Raw genomic sequence first — 15,218 nt, forward strand, 5'->3', positions numbered from 1 at the left:
GTATGTAGTTCATGTTCGGTAACCACTTATATATTATTTTATATGGTAGCAATATATTATTTCACGAATAACAAGATTCCTGTCTTGATCAGCATAGGGGTAACTCTGTTTGTGTATCATGGCACTTCTTGTGCTCCATAATATATATTTGTTTTATTTGCCTATGAAAAAAAAAAGTCACACAAAAGTGACAAAATAGGGGGAAAAAAACCCGATACAAAATATTGATAGATAATAGTAATATCTTAAGAAGGCCAATCAAGCTCGTCCAGTGCGCCTTCCAACTTTGAGTGCTAATTCGGTATCAATTTTGAGGGAGATGTCTAGTGCTTTCACAGAATGAGTCAACGAACCACTGCCAAAAAAGCCAAGTCAGTATGGTATTATGTCTGCATCCTCAGTTCATATGATAATTATCTTACAATTAATCCATAACGGACTAGGTTCGATCCTGATAAAAGAACATGCAATAAGCAAGAGTATGGTATTATTATCAGGAAATAGCACTATATGTGAGTTTTTTATACAATAACAACCATGCCATGCCAATTACCAAAATAGAAAAAAAAAATCATCGTAATCATTGACTTAGAAGAATCAAGAAAAGGATTCCTACCCTACATGTATGGTACAGAAGATTGTAATTTATAAAAACAGGATATTTGTTGACGCATGCATTGGCCAACATTGTTTAAGAGTTATACACCATGTTGGTTTTAATTATAGGTGAGCATGAGTCGGTGTATGCAAAAAGAATGTTGGTTTTAGTTATAGGTGGATGAGTCAGTCTAGTTCGTTTTGATCTGCATTTAGAAAGACAGCCAACCTAATCTACTTCTAAATGGACCACAATTATGCCTTGTCTGTGTCTATAACCCATTTGGCCCACGGGCTAACGGACTGGTCTTTAGGACCAATAATAAGAAGTCATAAAAAAAACTTTAAAAATTGTAAATATTACATATAAAATACGATTAATGAAAAATATAAGAAAATGTAAATGACTTAATGAAATAATAAATTTTAAAAGAGTTACATTTATGTAACTCAAACATCAGATAAACAATAAAACAACTCAACAACTCACTTTTTATATCAAGAAACTATAAATATTTGAATACTAAGTAATATATCAGAATACACTAAACACCAAGAAGTTTTATCCAAATACTTAATAATCTTATCCTAAATATATCAGAATATACTAAACACGAATAATTTGATTGATTTAATTCAAACTTAAAAATATAATGGACTATCCAAACCGAACCAATCAGACTAAAATCGGATTGATTTGGTTTGGGTCATCAAATTATGATTTATTTTTCAAGTTAATACCTCTAATTATTGTCTATTTTATATAATTTTTTAATTTCATATTAATGCAAGATAAAAATATTTCAAGATCTTCAACGACTAAATATTTATTTAAGTAGAAAAGGAAGCAAAATGTATAATAATACCAGATTCTATGAAGTGGAACAACCAAACTTAAAGTTTACCTAGAAATGTAGGTCACTCCGCTTTGCCCAATTTTATGTACAGTATCTAGTGTGACATTGCCTGATGCCTGACATCACAAAAATTACACTAGAAATTAGTACCTAAAGTCATCCTCGTCCAAATTTATGAGAAGAATGCTACTACCATTCCCTCTAGCACTCTCTGATTGGCTGAAATCTGTAGATAACCACCAGTTTTGATGATCTCATATTTAAATTAAGATAGAACCTTTAATGATAAGTGAGACCCATTAAAATTGTTCATCTTTAACAAATTTTGGTCAATCACAAAGCGTGTTGAAAAAAGTGTTAGAGAACGTCGCTAGCATTTCTCAATTTATGATATCCACATAATATCCGAGATTCTGAAATTAAGTGACCCAAGTTAATCAAGATCACGACAATGCAAGAAAAACCAACTAGTCCAAAGGAAAAAGAGAATATGACTTAGCAAACTGATGACAACCAAAACAATATCTTTCACCGCATGAGCCATGAACCCATAAAAATATGATCTCTAGGCATAAGGGCCAACATTAAAGAGTACCCATAATTTTGGACATCACATATCGCTGAGCGAATTTCCATCTATCTCTTTAGACGATTAAACAACTGAGTAGACATGCTAGTTTCTCAACAAATTGACAGACACAAGAATGATAGAAATAAAAATATAAAACCAGTACCAAAATATTCTGCATCGTTTATTCTAACAAATAATCAAAAATATTTTGTGAAGATTAAACTAAGCAAATTTAGTCGTGAATACCTCAGTCTCATATCTCCCATTTATCAACTGCACAGCTTCTTTTAGCATAGATATGTCCACATCCCCATTTGGTAGAGGTACAACCATATTGTCCAACATTATTCGAGTCAAAGAAGTCTTTGTTTGAGATGAATAATGTAAAACTTCTTCCACTTCCTCAAGAGTCCTGGTCTCCACCTGGAAAAAACACAAAAAAAACCTTGAAACACCAATGGCACCCCACTGAAGTTATGCCACTCAGCAGTTACATGGCATTTACCCAAATATTCATATTGAGGACAGGTGAAGTTTTAGATGAGTATCTGATAGGAAATTAGCTTCTAAATGGATAGGCCCTTTAAGGTATACTCTAGAACGCCCAAACATAGTAAGGCCTGAGAGTTGTAGTGAGCACTGTGGGTTAGTGAGTTAGTTAGAGGAGAGAGAAGGTGAGGAATATTTCTGTTATAATTGGGATTGTGGATTTGGCGGTGGGGTATGATGGATTTAGAATAAAAAGTGGAGCTCAGATAACCTTTCTCTGACTTAGGGGAGCATTGCTCTCATTTCATTCGTGCCTTTCTCTTTTCAACACACTCATTCTGATATTTTGTTGTTTCCATTGATAACTAAAAACATATCAGTATCATTACACCAGATACAGTTACTAGGGCAGTAGGGACGAGAATTTCAGTTGTCACCACTGCAAATGTGGCAGGCAGGAAAGGAAGGAGGGTACGGAGGTGTGAAATCTGGTAAAGGAAATGATAAGAGGGATGCAAGGGGGAGAAGGGCAACCAGTCAATCATTCAATTCAATAAGGAATTAGGACTCTACTGCAGGAAGGAGACCCTCAACAAACCACATGTATTTCTTTCTATCTGCTTTTTTTTGTTTTTCAGTGAAGAGGGATTTTCCCTATTGTAAGGAATTATTACTTGTCAGTAAAATCTATTCCTATCATCTTGTTGCTGCATCAACAAATCATTTGTTACACGAAATAGTTATTAGTTTATTGTGTGGCAAACAGCAGCAACTGCTAATAAGTCACAGTTGGAACCTGGCAAGTGTCACAATTTTCATGAACTTTCGAAGTTGAGAAAAGACCACAAAGACCTCAAAATGGAAAAAAGAAAAGAAATGTGTAGAACAATGAAAGAGAGCACCACCTCAACCTCCATTTGAAGATTGTTTTGCTCCAGATACAGGTCAACAGCTTTAAGAGCATCAGCAACACCTCCAGCTGCTGATATATGATTATCTTTTATCATCACCATATCAAACAAACCCATCCTATGGTTCCGACCTCCACCAATTAATACCTATCAAAGCACATGTACACTAGCTTATTGAGTAAACTTTATGTGCAAAAGTATAAATGGTTATTAATTACTGGAAGGAAGTGACCAAAAGTCCATACCGCCCACTTATCCACTAAACGAAGACCTGGAGCAGTTTTTCTAGTCTCCAACATATATGCAGGGTATGCTGCATTTGCCATTGCCTGTGGAAAAACATGAAATCTATAACACAGTCAAGAATTATACGATAATAAAGGTTTTACTAATTATTGGGTCAAGTGAGATGTAACACATTACCATCTTTTACATTCAATCTGACTACATACGTCAACTTATTTTCATATTTGTGACATTGATATGTTTCATTACATTTACAAACATCATTGTAAGAAGCCATATTATCATCAACAATTTGTGAAATTATCAGCCTTCATGAGCACTATGAGTAATGGGTAGATGGGGAATTTGGATGCAAAGGGCTGTAACAAGGCAAGTGTAGGAAGGAAGGACTGGAATGAGAAGATAAAACGGAAGTATGGGAGTGAAGAGTGGGTAGAAAATTAGTGCAAAGGGAGGTATTGAGTGAGATTGGCCGCCATTCCTAAGGCAGGAATTCTCACTCTAGGAGTCTCTATTCCCAAGGCTGGAACTCCAGAATCCAGCATTCTCTTATAGTGTAAAGAACACTTCATTTCTGTTATTATTAAAACTAGTTCCTATCAGAAAGTAATGGAGACCATATCACATTATAGATTTGCTTCAACTGTAAGCTATGGTTGCAAAGTGTCTATCAAACTCAAAAAGAAAAGTCTACCAAATGGCAAGACTAGCAATGCTAAATGGTAGTGAATATCAGGCAGCAAAGCCAACAAGATCACAAACCAAGCTTAGCATTGATGAGCATGTTGTCGTGATGACATACCAGGAAAACTAAGATTGGGAAGAATATATACAAAACAAAGTTGGGGTGCACACCAAATCTACCTGGTGGCACAATACTTGATTGTTGTTGCAAATTGCAAAGTTTTTCAAAAAAATTGGGTTAAGATATATGAGAAGCCTACACAGTATGGAAACTATCCTAGACCATAGTTCTCTCAAATATAGCACTTGCCATTGCCACAATAGGCAGTTCATAACACTAACTATAATGCATATAATTTAAAATAACATCTTTAAAAAAAAGAAAAGCAAAAGACAAACTGATATTTGTAATACCATTCAAAACTATAACTATGCACCAAAAACAGCTAATAGAATTTTTAAGTAATTATTCATTTGTGTTTATTATCCCAGACTGAAAAGAACTCATCTCCAACAAGTGAAAACCTTGTTTCGTCCCAAGATAGTTCTGGACTATTATGTTTAAAGTCAGCTGCTATACATGTAGCATAGTGCCATGCTATACATTTAGCATAGTGCAGCTGTGCAAGAACCTATGGCAAGCCATTGAACACTATAGCATGATATTAACAACTATGCTCTAGACAAAATAGCTAAAAACCCAAGTAAATCATCTTAAATCTAACCAATTCAGCCATTTTGCAATTGTGATCCAATATTCCCAACTTTGTCAATAATTGACATCAAATATTTTCAATAGCCTTACAGAGACCTTTAAAACAGCATATAATGTTAGCTAACTAAGTTCAATAATCACAAACTGTTAGGTAGTTGTTAGCATAAGCATATTACAAAAAATTCAACAAAAAGAAAATATTTTAGTAAACAACAGATTACCTTAGTTAAAGTTGCAGTGCCACTCATCCTCTGCATAAAGTTTAGCACTACTCTTTCAGCTACAACAATGTTATGAGCCCGTCCTGCACAATCAATAGAAGTCATTCATGAAATTAATTACAAATGAAGCCACTTGCTTTTGTAATTATGTTTTCCTAATAATGACCTTACCATGAACTCTTCCAAACTGTAGCCCTTTATGGACAAAATCTCCATCATTTTTACTCCACTCCACCTGATAGTTGAAAGTAATCCTACAATAATTCAGCCAAGCACCAACCACAAATATAATGATAGACCATCTGCATATTGCTTTCATACCTTCAGAGAAGGATCAACCTCATGAAATATCATCTCTGCAAGAGCTATTCCAGCAATGATGCCATCCTCCTTTGCCAAAAAATAAGCTTCCACTTCCATGTCAAATGGAATGGTGGCCAAGCATGTTACATCACCTACAATCAAAACAACATTGATACCCAATGTCATGATAACTACCAAATAACAGTATGTATCAGTATTAGCAATTTGCCAAAGCCCAATGGCATAAAAGAATTTACACTTGCTTATAATAAACAGTGAAGATAACATTAACAACTCAAGAGTGTGAATTATAAATTTAAAACTCAGGAAGAAACATGGCAGCTAGCGCAAGAAACTTAAGAAAACGTTCAGAAATAAACCTCGATCCCCAGCATCTTCTTCAAGAGCTAGCTTGATAATGCCCTTCAAATCATAAGTTGGGTGCTCAGGAGGCTTTATTGCAAAGGACTCGTATGATATCCTAGAGCTTGTGACTTCAGTTGCAGACATTTTAACAACCCTCCTGCCCTTGTACACAATTTAAAACAAATCAATCTGAAAATACATGAAGTCTATCAGGTGACACATGAAAATATTACCACTATGACCAGCAAAACACTCTTCAGTAAGTTTCTAAGCATATAGGGCCTGTTTGGATAAACAACTTAATTAAAGTATAGAATCACCTGTATTGTAAGTTATTTTTATCATCGAAAGGGGAATAGGATTAAACGACTTTTACATAAGCTGTAAGTTGTTTTCATAAGCTATCCTAAAGAGCTTATCAGAATAAGTAGAAAAAAAAAGTAAACAACTTAGGGACTTATCAAAAATTATTTTCATAAGTTATACCAAACACTTACACAAGTGCTCATGTATAAGATAAGTCCAAATAAGCAGTAAATAAGCTCTTTCAAACAGGGCCTTAATCAATTACATATGTAAATCTAGCAAGGCAATCTAGCTCAGTTGGTTAAAGAGGGTGCGTATGTTGTTGTAAAGTTCCCGGTAACTGTCTTTGATTCCTACGGATCAAAAATAAAATTACATGTTTAACTAATTATTTAATTCCAATTGCCAGGATTCATACACAAACAGTAACAAGAAATTCATATTAACTACGCATACACGTTGCCATTTACAAACAAAAATAGAAGTATTGGCATACATGTTTAATAAACATCACCATATATATCACCGACTAACACTAGCAAGAAAAATGCTTGATTTAATTTGACAATAACACTTGTTTAACCTTATTTTTCACTATACCCTATTCTAGAATTATAATAACAATCACAAGTTCTTTCTCAGAATAATATTTTACCTGACTTTTGAATGTGATTGCGGTGGGAGTTTAAGTGAGAGGCTGTAAGAAATGAACCAAATTACTGAAACGTAAGGCTTTTGGAGAGAGACGTGTTTGTGTTTGCTACGAACACTTAACAAAAGCAATGAAACGAAACGCCGCATTTTATTGCGGGGATAAGATAAAGAAGAACAAAGACCTTAGTGGAGGTAGAAACGCTGTGGTGGATTCTCTAGCGTGAAAAACGGGTCGTAGCAAGAATTCTTGTTTGTTGCAGCTTATAGCCATATTCAAACGCAATTTGAGAATATTTTCTCTTCAGTTTCAAAATTCGTGATTTCGAAGTTGGGGAAATTATTGACTGGTGTTTCTGGCACTATTAATTTGAAGATTTTATCAAGTTTGTTTTGGGACTTCAACCAGAGAGGAGGATAGGCAATGCAGATGGCATGAAAGTTGGGAGTGACCTTTATTCTGATTCTGAAATCAAAATAGTTCATTCCTAGTGTGACTCACTAAGTTATTCTGATTCTGAAATTACTTTTTTATTATTTTTAATATCTATGTAAGAATCTTATTCATTATTTTTAGTAGATTTTTTTCTTTTAATTACATTTTTTTATTAATAAAAAATTCAAACCAAGGTCTTGGTTTAAGAAGTTAAATCTAATATTACAAGCCATTGATGCTAGTAACGATAATAATATCAAACTTTATTTTTTTTATCTTCAATCATACACACGTATGATATCAAGTTATCCGCATTTGAGAAGTTTTTTTCTCCCTTTTTTTTTTAATTTTGTAATTTTTTTTTTCATTTTTTCCTTATCTTATTACTATATGACATGTAAAAATTATTTAATCAGTAAAATACAATTTCAATATTTCATTTACTAATAATTTAATTATATGCAAAAAAAATATTTATAAACTTCTATATTATTATAAAGTTATATTTTTACAAAATAATTTATTTATTTATGATATTCTCTAAACTTATGGCATGCTCTGATATTTCCAAATATAAAAGGTATGGTCAGCAGAAGAGCTGAATGAGCCAAACAGAAATATTATCCAGTGGTCCTAGGTAGTAAAAATTAAAGAAAAAACTAGTGGTATTTATGACGGGAGCTGCACTATCATTTTATAGAAATTATAAATTTGATCCATTCAATAAAAAAATTTAATTTTGAAGGTTGAATCATGATAATTTAATATATACAAAAAGAAAACTATTAAGTAGAGTAGTTTGCATACAATGAAAACAAATTTGTTTTGTGTTATCTTCAATATTAAATTTATATACAATGAAAAAAATTAACATAATATAATATAATTTTATTCATATATTATATCAAGTTTTATTCAATTGTTTTGTGCGTGAACTAGAAATGGAAGAGAACAGCACATACCTGTCCTAATGACTGTTACTAATTGTCCTATTTTTATTTTTGAAAAGGATTATAAATTGTCCAATAAGATACTTAAAACTTTGTCAAATCAAGGCAAATTAACCCAACATGAATCCTTTTATAAACATATTTCCAAAACAGATTTTTTTTGAAACTTTTTACGCAGGGTCTGTTTTTGATACGAGTTTCACCATTCTCTTTGGTGAAACAACGTATATCACCATTTGTGTTGATATAAAATGAGTAAAAAAAATCATGTGGTATGTTTCGCCATCAGCATTGATGAAACACATTGTTATCCCGTACAATGTCAGCACCATGCATTTTGCAAGACTGGCAAAACACCTCATGTGGTTCCGCAATCATTGTTGGCAAAATACGAAGCTCCATTGGGTTTCCCAAACCCCATTAGCTAAACATGTATAAGATGGGTTTTGCGCAGTGCACAGGAAGCTTTCTCAGAGCATTATTTCAAAAATAATTTGACTTAGTAATTGTATTTAAAATAAAATATATATGAATTTAGCATGTAAGTATAAAAATAAACTAATGTTATTTGTTATATATAACCGAATTCATCATATACCAAAATATAACTACAAAAAAATTGTTATAAATAATTAATCATAATAATAATAACTTCTAAAAAATTAATCTAATTATATAAATTACTACTTCAGTTAAATTTGAGATTAAAACTTAATTCTAAAAAAATTATAATTGTAAATGATACGTTAATTTAAAAATGAGAGATACAAGCAAATATTAACATGATAGAGATATGGGAAATAACAAACTTGGAGGAAATCTTGGGAGTGCAATGCACATTGTCTCCCAAGTTTTGCTTTCAGAAAACTAGAAAAATCTTGCACAGGTGTATTTATTTTGCAACTCATAAGGTGTTATATAAAGGGGAGGGAAGAGAGAATGGGGTAGCTGGCTCCCAAAAAAACAAATAATACTTCTGAAAGGCTAGCTTTTTTCGTATTGATAGCAGCAACTTTTTTTTTATAGTTGCAGCTTTTTGTGTGATGAAAAGACCAAACACAAATGGCTCCACGTAACACAAATGGCGACCTGACTGGAGCAACTCGTGCTGGACGTATTTCGCCAGCACCACTTGCAGAATTATGAGGTGTTTTTTTACTCATTTTAGGCCAATACGAATGGCGATATAAATGTTTTGTAAAAATAAAATGGCGTATAAAAAATAGACCCGCTGCGTAAAATGTTTCAAAAGGGACCTGTTTTGAGAATATGTTTGTTAAAGGATCCCTGTCAAATCAATATCTTTGGATTCTAAATGTTGTGATCAAAATTAAACAATTTTTATATTTTGCACGTGCATGCACACACTTACCTCACTATAGTTATAACATTTTAAAAAAATAGAATTGTAGGTCACATAAATGAGGTTGTACTCTCAAGAGAAAATATATTATTTTTTAAATAAAAAAAACTTAATATATTTATTTTATTTAATATTATTTTCATTAAAATATTCTTCAATTAATTGAGTGGTTAATTTTAATGTTTTTTTACTTGATATCAAGTTTTAGTTAATAATAAGTTGAAAAAAATGTTTTTTTAATTAAATGTGATTAATTAATTTTACAGCGAACACGGCATCGTTTTGAACTAAACATAAAAGTAATATGAAAGGTACTAAGATTCGCACATGCTTTGAAGTTATAAGGTCCTTTGAACTAAACAATACTTTTGGACCAAAAATAAACTTTAGCCATCATTTTCCTCCCAAACAATAGTAATATGAGAGAAACAGACTGCAAACATGTAGAACTTACAGTAATATATGGAAGTATAACCATAAAGAGAAGTAAATTCATAAGGAAGAGAGAGATTGGGTTTGGACAATAAGTGGTGAATTGTTAACAGTAGAATTATCTGTCCAATTCTTTTCACCCCAATGCCATAACATGCTCTCCCAGAAACAGAAATCCTCAAAGCAAGTGTTCAATCTTGGGTCTTTTATCTTAATTTTCCAGTGACCATCACTGTAGTTTCCCTTTTCAGCTTGTCGACGATCCCACTCTAATGCAGCCTTCTGCTTGGACCTAAGCAAACAGAACTTCTGCAAGTTTTCTGGCATTGCATCATGCACCTTCCACCATCTTGCATGAGCTACATTGCTTGCAAACTCCTGCAGGATGTCCACGTTCCAGTTGCAGTCATAGTCTCGGAAGCAAAGCCATGGCTTATTACCCAGATAATGGATGACATAAAGGATTGGTGGATCAGCTCTGAAGAGACGAGTTTTCATTGCTTTTTTCTCTTCCTCATCACCTTCCCAGAAGTGCTTCAAGAAGTTCATGTGTTTTGGAATCCGGTGCCACCATGTGAAGAGTTCATTCAGATACCCCTGGTCCCCACCATTGTAGGAGACAATCTCGTTGATGTGATCCATAAGAAGTTGAAATGTACAATTTGATGGTTCAACCACCATTACACCTGAGTTGAACAGCGTAGCATTGTTTCCTATGGCAGATATTTCTGGCATCTCAAAAAGGAAATCGATGTTTCTAAGTATAAGAAGGTCAGCATCAATGAAAATGATTTTATCATAATCTGTTAGCTGCCAGAGACGGAATTTGCTGTAGTTCCACTCGTTATATGCCTCTGGTTCTGCTTTTGGATTCCTGATTCTTTGGATTGTATGGATCTTCCATCCAGCAGCCTTCAAGCCCCCTCTATGATACTCACTAATTGTTTCATCAACAAGAATCACAAGATCTCGTGTTGAACCCGACATGCGAATACTCTGAGCTGCAGTAATGGCTCCACAAACATACATCTGTGCAGAGTGCAGGATGGTTGCATAAGCTTCTCGGTGTGGCCTTTCTGAATAAAAATTTTCTGTTAAAGGAATACAGTTAGTCTCTGATCAACATATCCAGTTAACTTTATAGATCATGAAACTTCAAAGGTGACAAAATTTTTAGAAGCCACATTAAGCAACAGACCAGGTGTGACACCTAGGCTTGTATCTTTGGTATGTATTTTAAGAATGACAAGAGTATTACTTGAATTAAACTAATCTTTAAAACAAAACAGTAAAAGCAAAACTAATTTCAAGTATGGTTAGAGCATTTTCCTTGGCTGACCTTTTATTTTCTTTTTTGTCTTCAATAGAAGAAAATGTGGTGCACTTACATTTTGAAACTAAAACTGAATGTTGCTTACAGAACAAGATGGAAACAAGATTTTGGGGGAAGGAGAAAGAACAAGGAGCAAGGACAAAATGAAAGCATAGCATAGAAACACGAGTTCATTTGAACCAGACCTTTAGCTTTCAAAGGAACTGTCAGTTCACATGAACCAATGGGCAGCTGCAGCTTCTCTCTAAGTGTATTCAGGTTGGGTTCATAAAGCCAGGTATTCCCTTCACGCTGTATAAGTTCCTTGCAAGTAAAGAGATTTGGGGTTGGGAAGCAATCAGTGACCAAAAGCAAACGCACAGGATGATATCCTTTGGATGAGGCAGCAAGTCTCGCAGCTTCAATCTGCAGGTGCAAACGAGCTACATCTCTTGACCAGCACCCTGACTTGTTGCAGGGAAGCTTGACAGCAATAAGATCAAGCCGAGGCTTTCCTGGTACCTGAATCCTAGGTAGTGTTGGACATGTAGGGAACTCGTATTCTTCTTCTTCGTCTATCCATTCTGGATACAGGACATCCCAAGTAATATTACTTGAAGTGTAGTTCAGGTGAAGGACTACATGCTCAGCTTCTGGTATCAGCTCCTTCCACTGGTCATTCTCACTGTCATTGAAGTTTAATAAGCCAACACCCTGGTATGTATCCTTATCCTTCAAATTTTCAAGAACATTAGATACTTGGTCCCACTCAATATTTAATAATGATGCATAACGTGAATCAATGCCATTGAACCCTCCTTTCCAGTTGTTTATAAAAGTTGGCCTGCAAAAAACAAGAAATTAACAAAATAAAGAAAGATGTAATTATATACAAATCACTGTTTATAATCTGCAAAAATAAATTGCCACAGCATTTCAAGAAGACAAGACATAATCTTTGAAGGGATGTATACATATTACATAGACAGATACAAATTAATAATTGTAAATTAATTCTCCATTCTAATAAGGCATTGATGCACATTGCTGTGTTGGGAATCCATGAGAAAACTTCATTTTCTAGAAAAGTACAATTTGTTGTACAATTATAATTTCTCTATATGATAACAGGAAACTACCAAAGCTAAAATACAATGATGCAACATGTGAAAGCATGGAAAAAGAAAAACAGACATACCGTGATAAAGAGTTTGATAGATGATCAGTATTATAAACAGCTGGAGGATGGAAAATTGTAACTAAGGTTCCCAATACAATAATAACCAAAACTAACTTCCAATTCGGCCTGCAAGTTATAATCCTGTCTTGGAATGGAATATGCAACGCCTTCTCAACATCTTTAAAATCTTTAATTCTTTGAGACCTTCTCTTGCCAGTATCCTCACTGCACCAAGAAAAGAACAAAAAAAAAAAAAAACAGTATCAGTATCAGTATTAGTATTTTATAAATATGAGAGAGTCCAAATAGCAAGAGCAAGCAGCAATATAGTTCAACAAGAAGCAACTAAGTATTTTATCACTTCCAATGTATGCATGAATCTCAAATCCAACTCTTAGTACATTGATAATACATTAAGATCCTATCAACATATCACACCGAAGGTTTTAAAAAACGATCTGCAACAGTGATTGTGGCTGCAACATCAAGGTTTTTTGAAAGTCCTCATTAATGTAATATACAGAACCACAGTTATTCAACTGCAGCTGTCTTAGTTAGATTTAACCATAGTGGTTAAATGTCTATTACACGTTAGTTAGACAGTTAGAAGTTAGTTAGAAATCTGAAATCTATCTATAAATACAGATCTGTAATCTCAGAATAACTAGCAAATGAAATCATTATTTATTCCCTTTTATCAGTTTTTCATTTTCTCTCAAATATATCTCTTCAGATTTCTTTTACCGAAACCGCAATGCGACCTCAATTGAGGCCGCATCCCGCAATGTCAAGAAATGCGATGAAACCACGATCGCAACCGCAATGTAAAACCTTAGGTCATACCAATTCGCATTTATGGCATCTGAAAATCGCCTCTCTGATGGGGCAGAAATAGTTTTCCGCTACACAAACTTCGCCGGCAGACCGTAGAAATAAAAGCAACACTCACAACAAAACATCAAATAGATGTGACATCTAATATGAAACTCAAGATCATTAAAACCAAACACGAAAATTGGGAAACGAAGATGAACTAGTTAAGTAGTAAATTACAAAAGTATCCCAGCCACAAGCAAGGAATTTCATTTCCAACTAAGATTAAGTAACCTGAAGGAAGAGGAGGAGCGGTGGCGCGGTTCCACGGAGCTCGGGGAGGGTCCCCTCATTGTCCGATTCAGCTCAAGGGAGCATCAGATTTCGCCAAACGATAGCAGAATGCAGGGACAAAAAGGTCAAAGTAGGAGAAAAAGTAAGTCTCACAATTCAAAAGAAAGAAAGATCAAGCAAAATAGAATTGAAGGAAAGAGCTATAATCAGAGCTGGGAATGGGATGACCGTGGTCGTGGAGGGGTTAAACCGGCATTTTATCAGTTTGTAAGAAGTTTAGAGACCTAGTCAGCTAGTACTACTTCCCTATATTTCATTTATTTTAATATTTTTATTTTTATTTTTCATTTGAACATTGTTTAGAATTTTACTGTTAAAGAAAATGTTAATGTCTGACTGAAGAAATTAAACATAACAGATATTTAATCCATTGCGTTAGAATCCTTGGTTTAAGAAATGTAATTAATAATGTTATTTACTAATAATTTGTGTTAAAATTATTTTCAACTTGCTAAAATGATTTTTAATTTTCCATTATTATTTTTTATGATAAATATATAATAATTAAGAGATAGATAAATATGAATTTATAGTTAAAAATATAATAAATACTTCTGTCTTAAAGTTTTTTAGATAATGAAATAGTTATAATTAAATATTCTTTAATAATGGATAAATATAAAGAAATTAATGCATCAAATAGATTTTTTTTCTTATTTTAATATTCACACACATTTCATTTTTAATATATTTTGATTTAATTATTGATGCTGCCTGCACCTGCCTATTTTTACATTTTTTGGGATTTGGAAGCTGTAACATTTAACAATCTTCTAAGGATTATTTTTCATTAATTGATACAATTTTATACTGTAGTTAGTAGGGTGCAGAAGTTGTAAGTATTGTTCAGCTAGTGTGATATTGTCAACATTTTAAAATTAAATTAATGATCTGAAAGTAGCTCTTTATTTTATTTTATAAGCTATACGACATCTTTTAAATCATTGGGATTTAACAAGTAAACTGATGTCCAATCAAGTAAAAAAAAAAAATTACTATGCTTATACACTTTTCATTTCTCTTTATTTTACTGGAGACTTGCATACTCTCCTCGGTCTCCGCTTTCTCTCTCTCTGATTTTTTCTTTCTTTCACATTCTCTTTTTTTCATTCTTGTTTTTTTTTTAGCTTCTCTCTTTTTTTTTCAAATCATACACACGTATGATATCAAGTTATCCCTTTTTTTTCAATTTTGGAATTTTTTTTCCTTATCTTATTACTATATGACATATAAAAATTATTTAATCAGTAAAATAGAATTTCAATATTTCATTTACTAATAATTTAATTATATGCAAAAAAATGTTTATAAACTTCTATATTGTTATAAAGTTATATTTTTACAAAATAATTTATTTATTTATGGTATTCTCTAAACTTATGGCATGCTCTGATATTTCCAAATATAAAAGGTATGGTTAGCAGAAGAGCTGAATGAGCGAAATAGAAATATTATCCAGTG

General features: G+C 33.1%; 2 protein-coding genes and 1 long non-coding RNA gene across 7 annotated transcripts; 1 reads left to right on the forward strand and 2 right to left on the reverse strand.

Annotated features, from left to right (window-relative positions):
• Nucleotides 1-16: 16 nt before the first annotated feature.
• Nucleotides 17-7,640, reverse strand: LOC100776131 (probable nicotinate-nucleotide pyrophosphorylase [carboxylating]-like). Of its 5 annotated transcripts, NM_001255737.3 has the most exons (11): nucleotides 7,103-7,345; nucleotides 6,922-6,963; nucleotides 5,975-6,117; nucleotides 5,613-5,746; nucleotides 5,463-5,526; nucleotides 5,292-5,374; nucleotides 3,671-3,754; nucleotides 3,420-3,572; nucleotides 2,272-2,448; nucleotides 1,503-1,570; nucleotides 17-355 (listed from the first exon to the last, which is right to left on the reverse strand). In NM_001255737.3, the coding sequence occupies exons 1-11, from the start codon at nucleotides 7,189-7,191 to the stop codon at nucleotides 259-261; spliced, it is 1,134 nt and encodes a 377-aa protein (NP_001242666.2). In that variant the 5' UTR covers nucleotides 7,192-7,345; the 3' UTR covers nucleotides 17-258. The 5 variants fall into 5 exon arrangements, with proteins under 5 accessions (NP_001242666.2, XP_014618761.1, XP_006574383.1 ...); XM_014763275.3 differs by lacking the exon at nucleotides 1,503-1,570 and having other exon boundaries at nucleotides 32-355; nucleotides 7,103-7,540; XM_006574320.4 differs by lacking the exon at nucleotides 6,922-6,963 and having other exon boundaries at nucleotides 32-355; nucleotides 7,103-7,519.
• A 2,357-nt stretch (nucleotides 7,641-9,997) lies between these two features.
• Nucleotides 9,998-13,980, reverse strand: LOC100787339 (putative UDP-glucuronate:xylan alpha-glucuronosyltransferase 3). Its single transcript, XM_003518304.5, has 4 exons — nucleotides 13,698-13,980; nucleotides 12,609-12,815; nucleotides 11,617-12,254; nucleotides 9,998-11,189 (listed from the first exon to the last, which is right to left on the reverse strand). Exons 1-4 carry the CDS (start codon nucleotides 13,754-13,756, stop codon nucleotides 10,159-10,161), a joined length of 1,935 nt encoding a protein of 644 aa, XP_003518352.1. The 5' UTR covers nucleotides 13,757-13,980; the 3' UTR covers nucleotides 9,998-10,158.
• LOC121173360 (uncharacterized) lies at nucleotides 11,119-12,218 on the forward strand. The gene is made up of 2 exons (XR_005888068.1): nucleotides 11,119-11,325; nucleotides 11,519-12,218. It is a non-coding gene; the product is annotated as an uncharacterized lncRNA (long non-coding RNA).
• Nucleotides 13,981-15,218: the final 1,238 nt, after the last annotated feature.

Source organism: Glycine max, chromosome 2, assembly GCF_000004515.6.
Source record: "Glycine max cultivar Williams 82 chromosome 2, Glycine_max_v4.0, whole genome shotgun sequence".
In the NCBI taxonomy this organism is placed as follows: domain Eukaryota; kingdom Viridiplantae; phylum Streptophyta; class Magnoliopsida; order Fabales; family Fabaceae; genus Glycine; species Glycine max.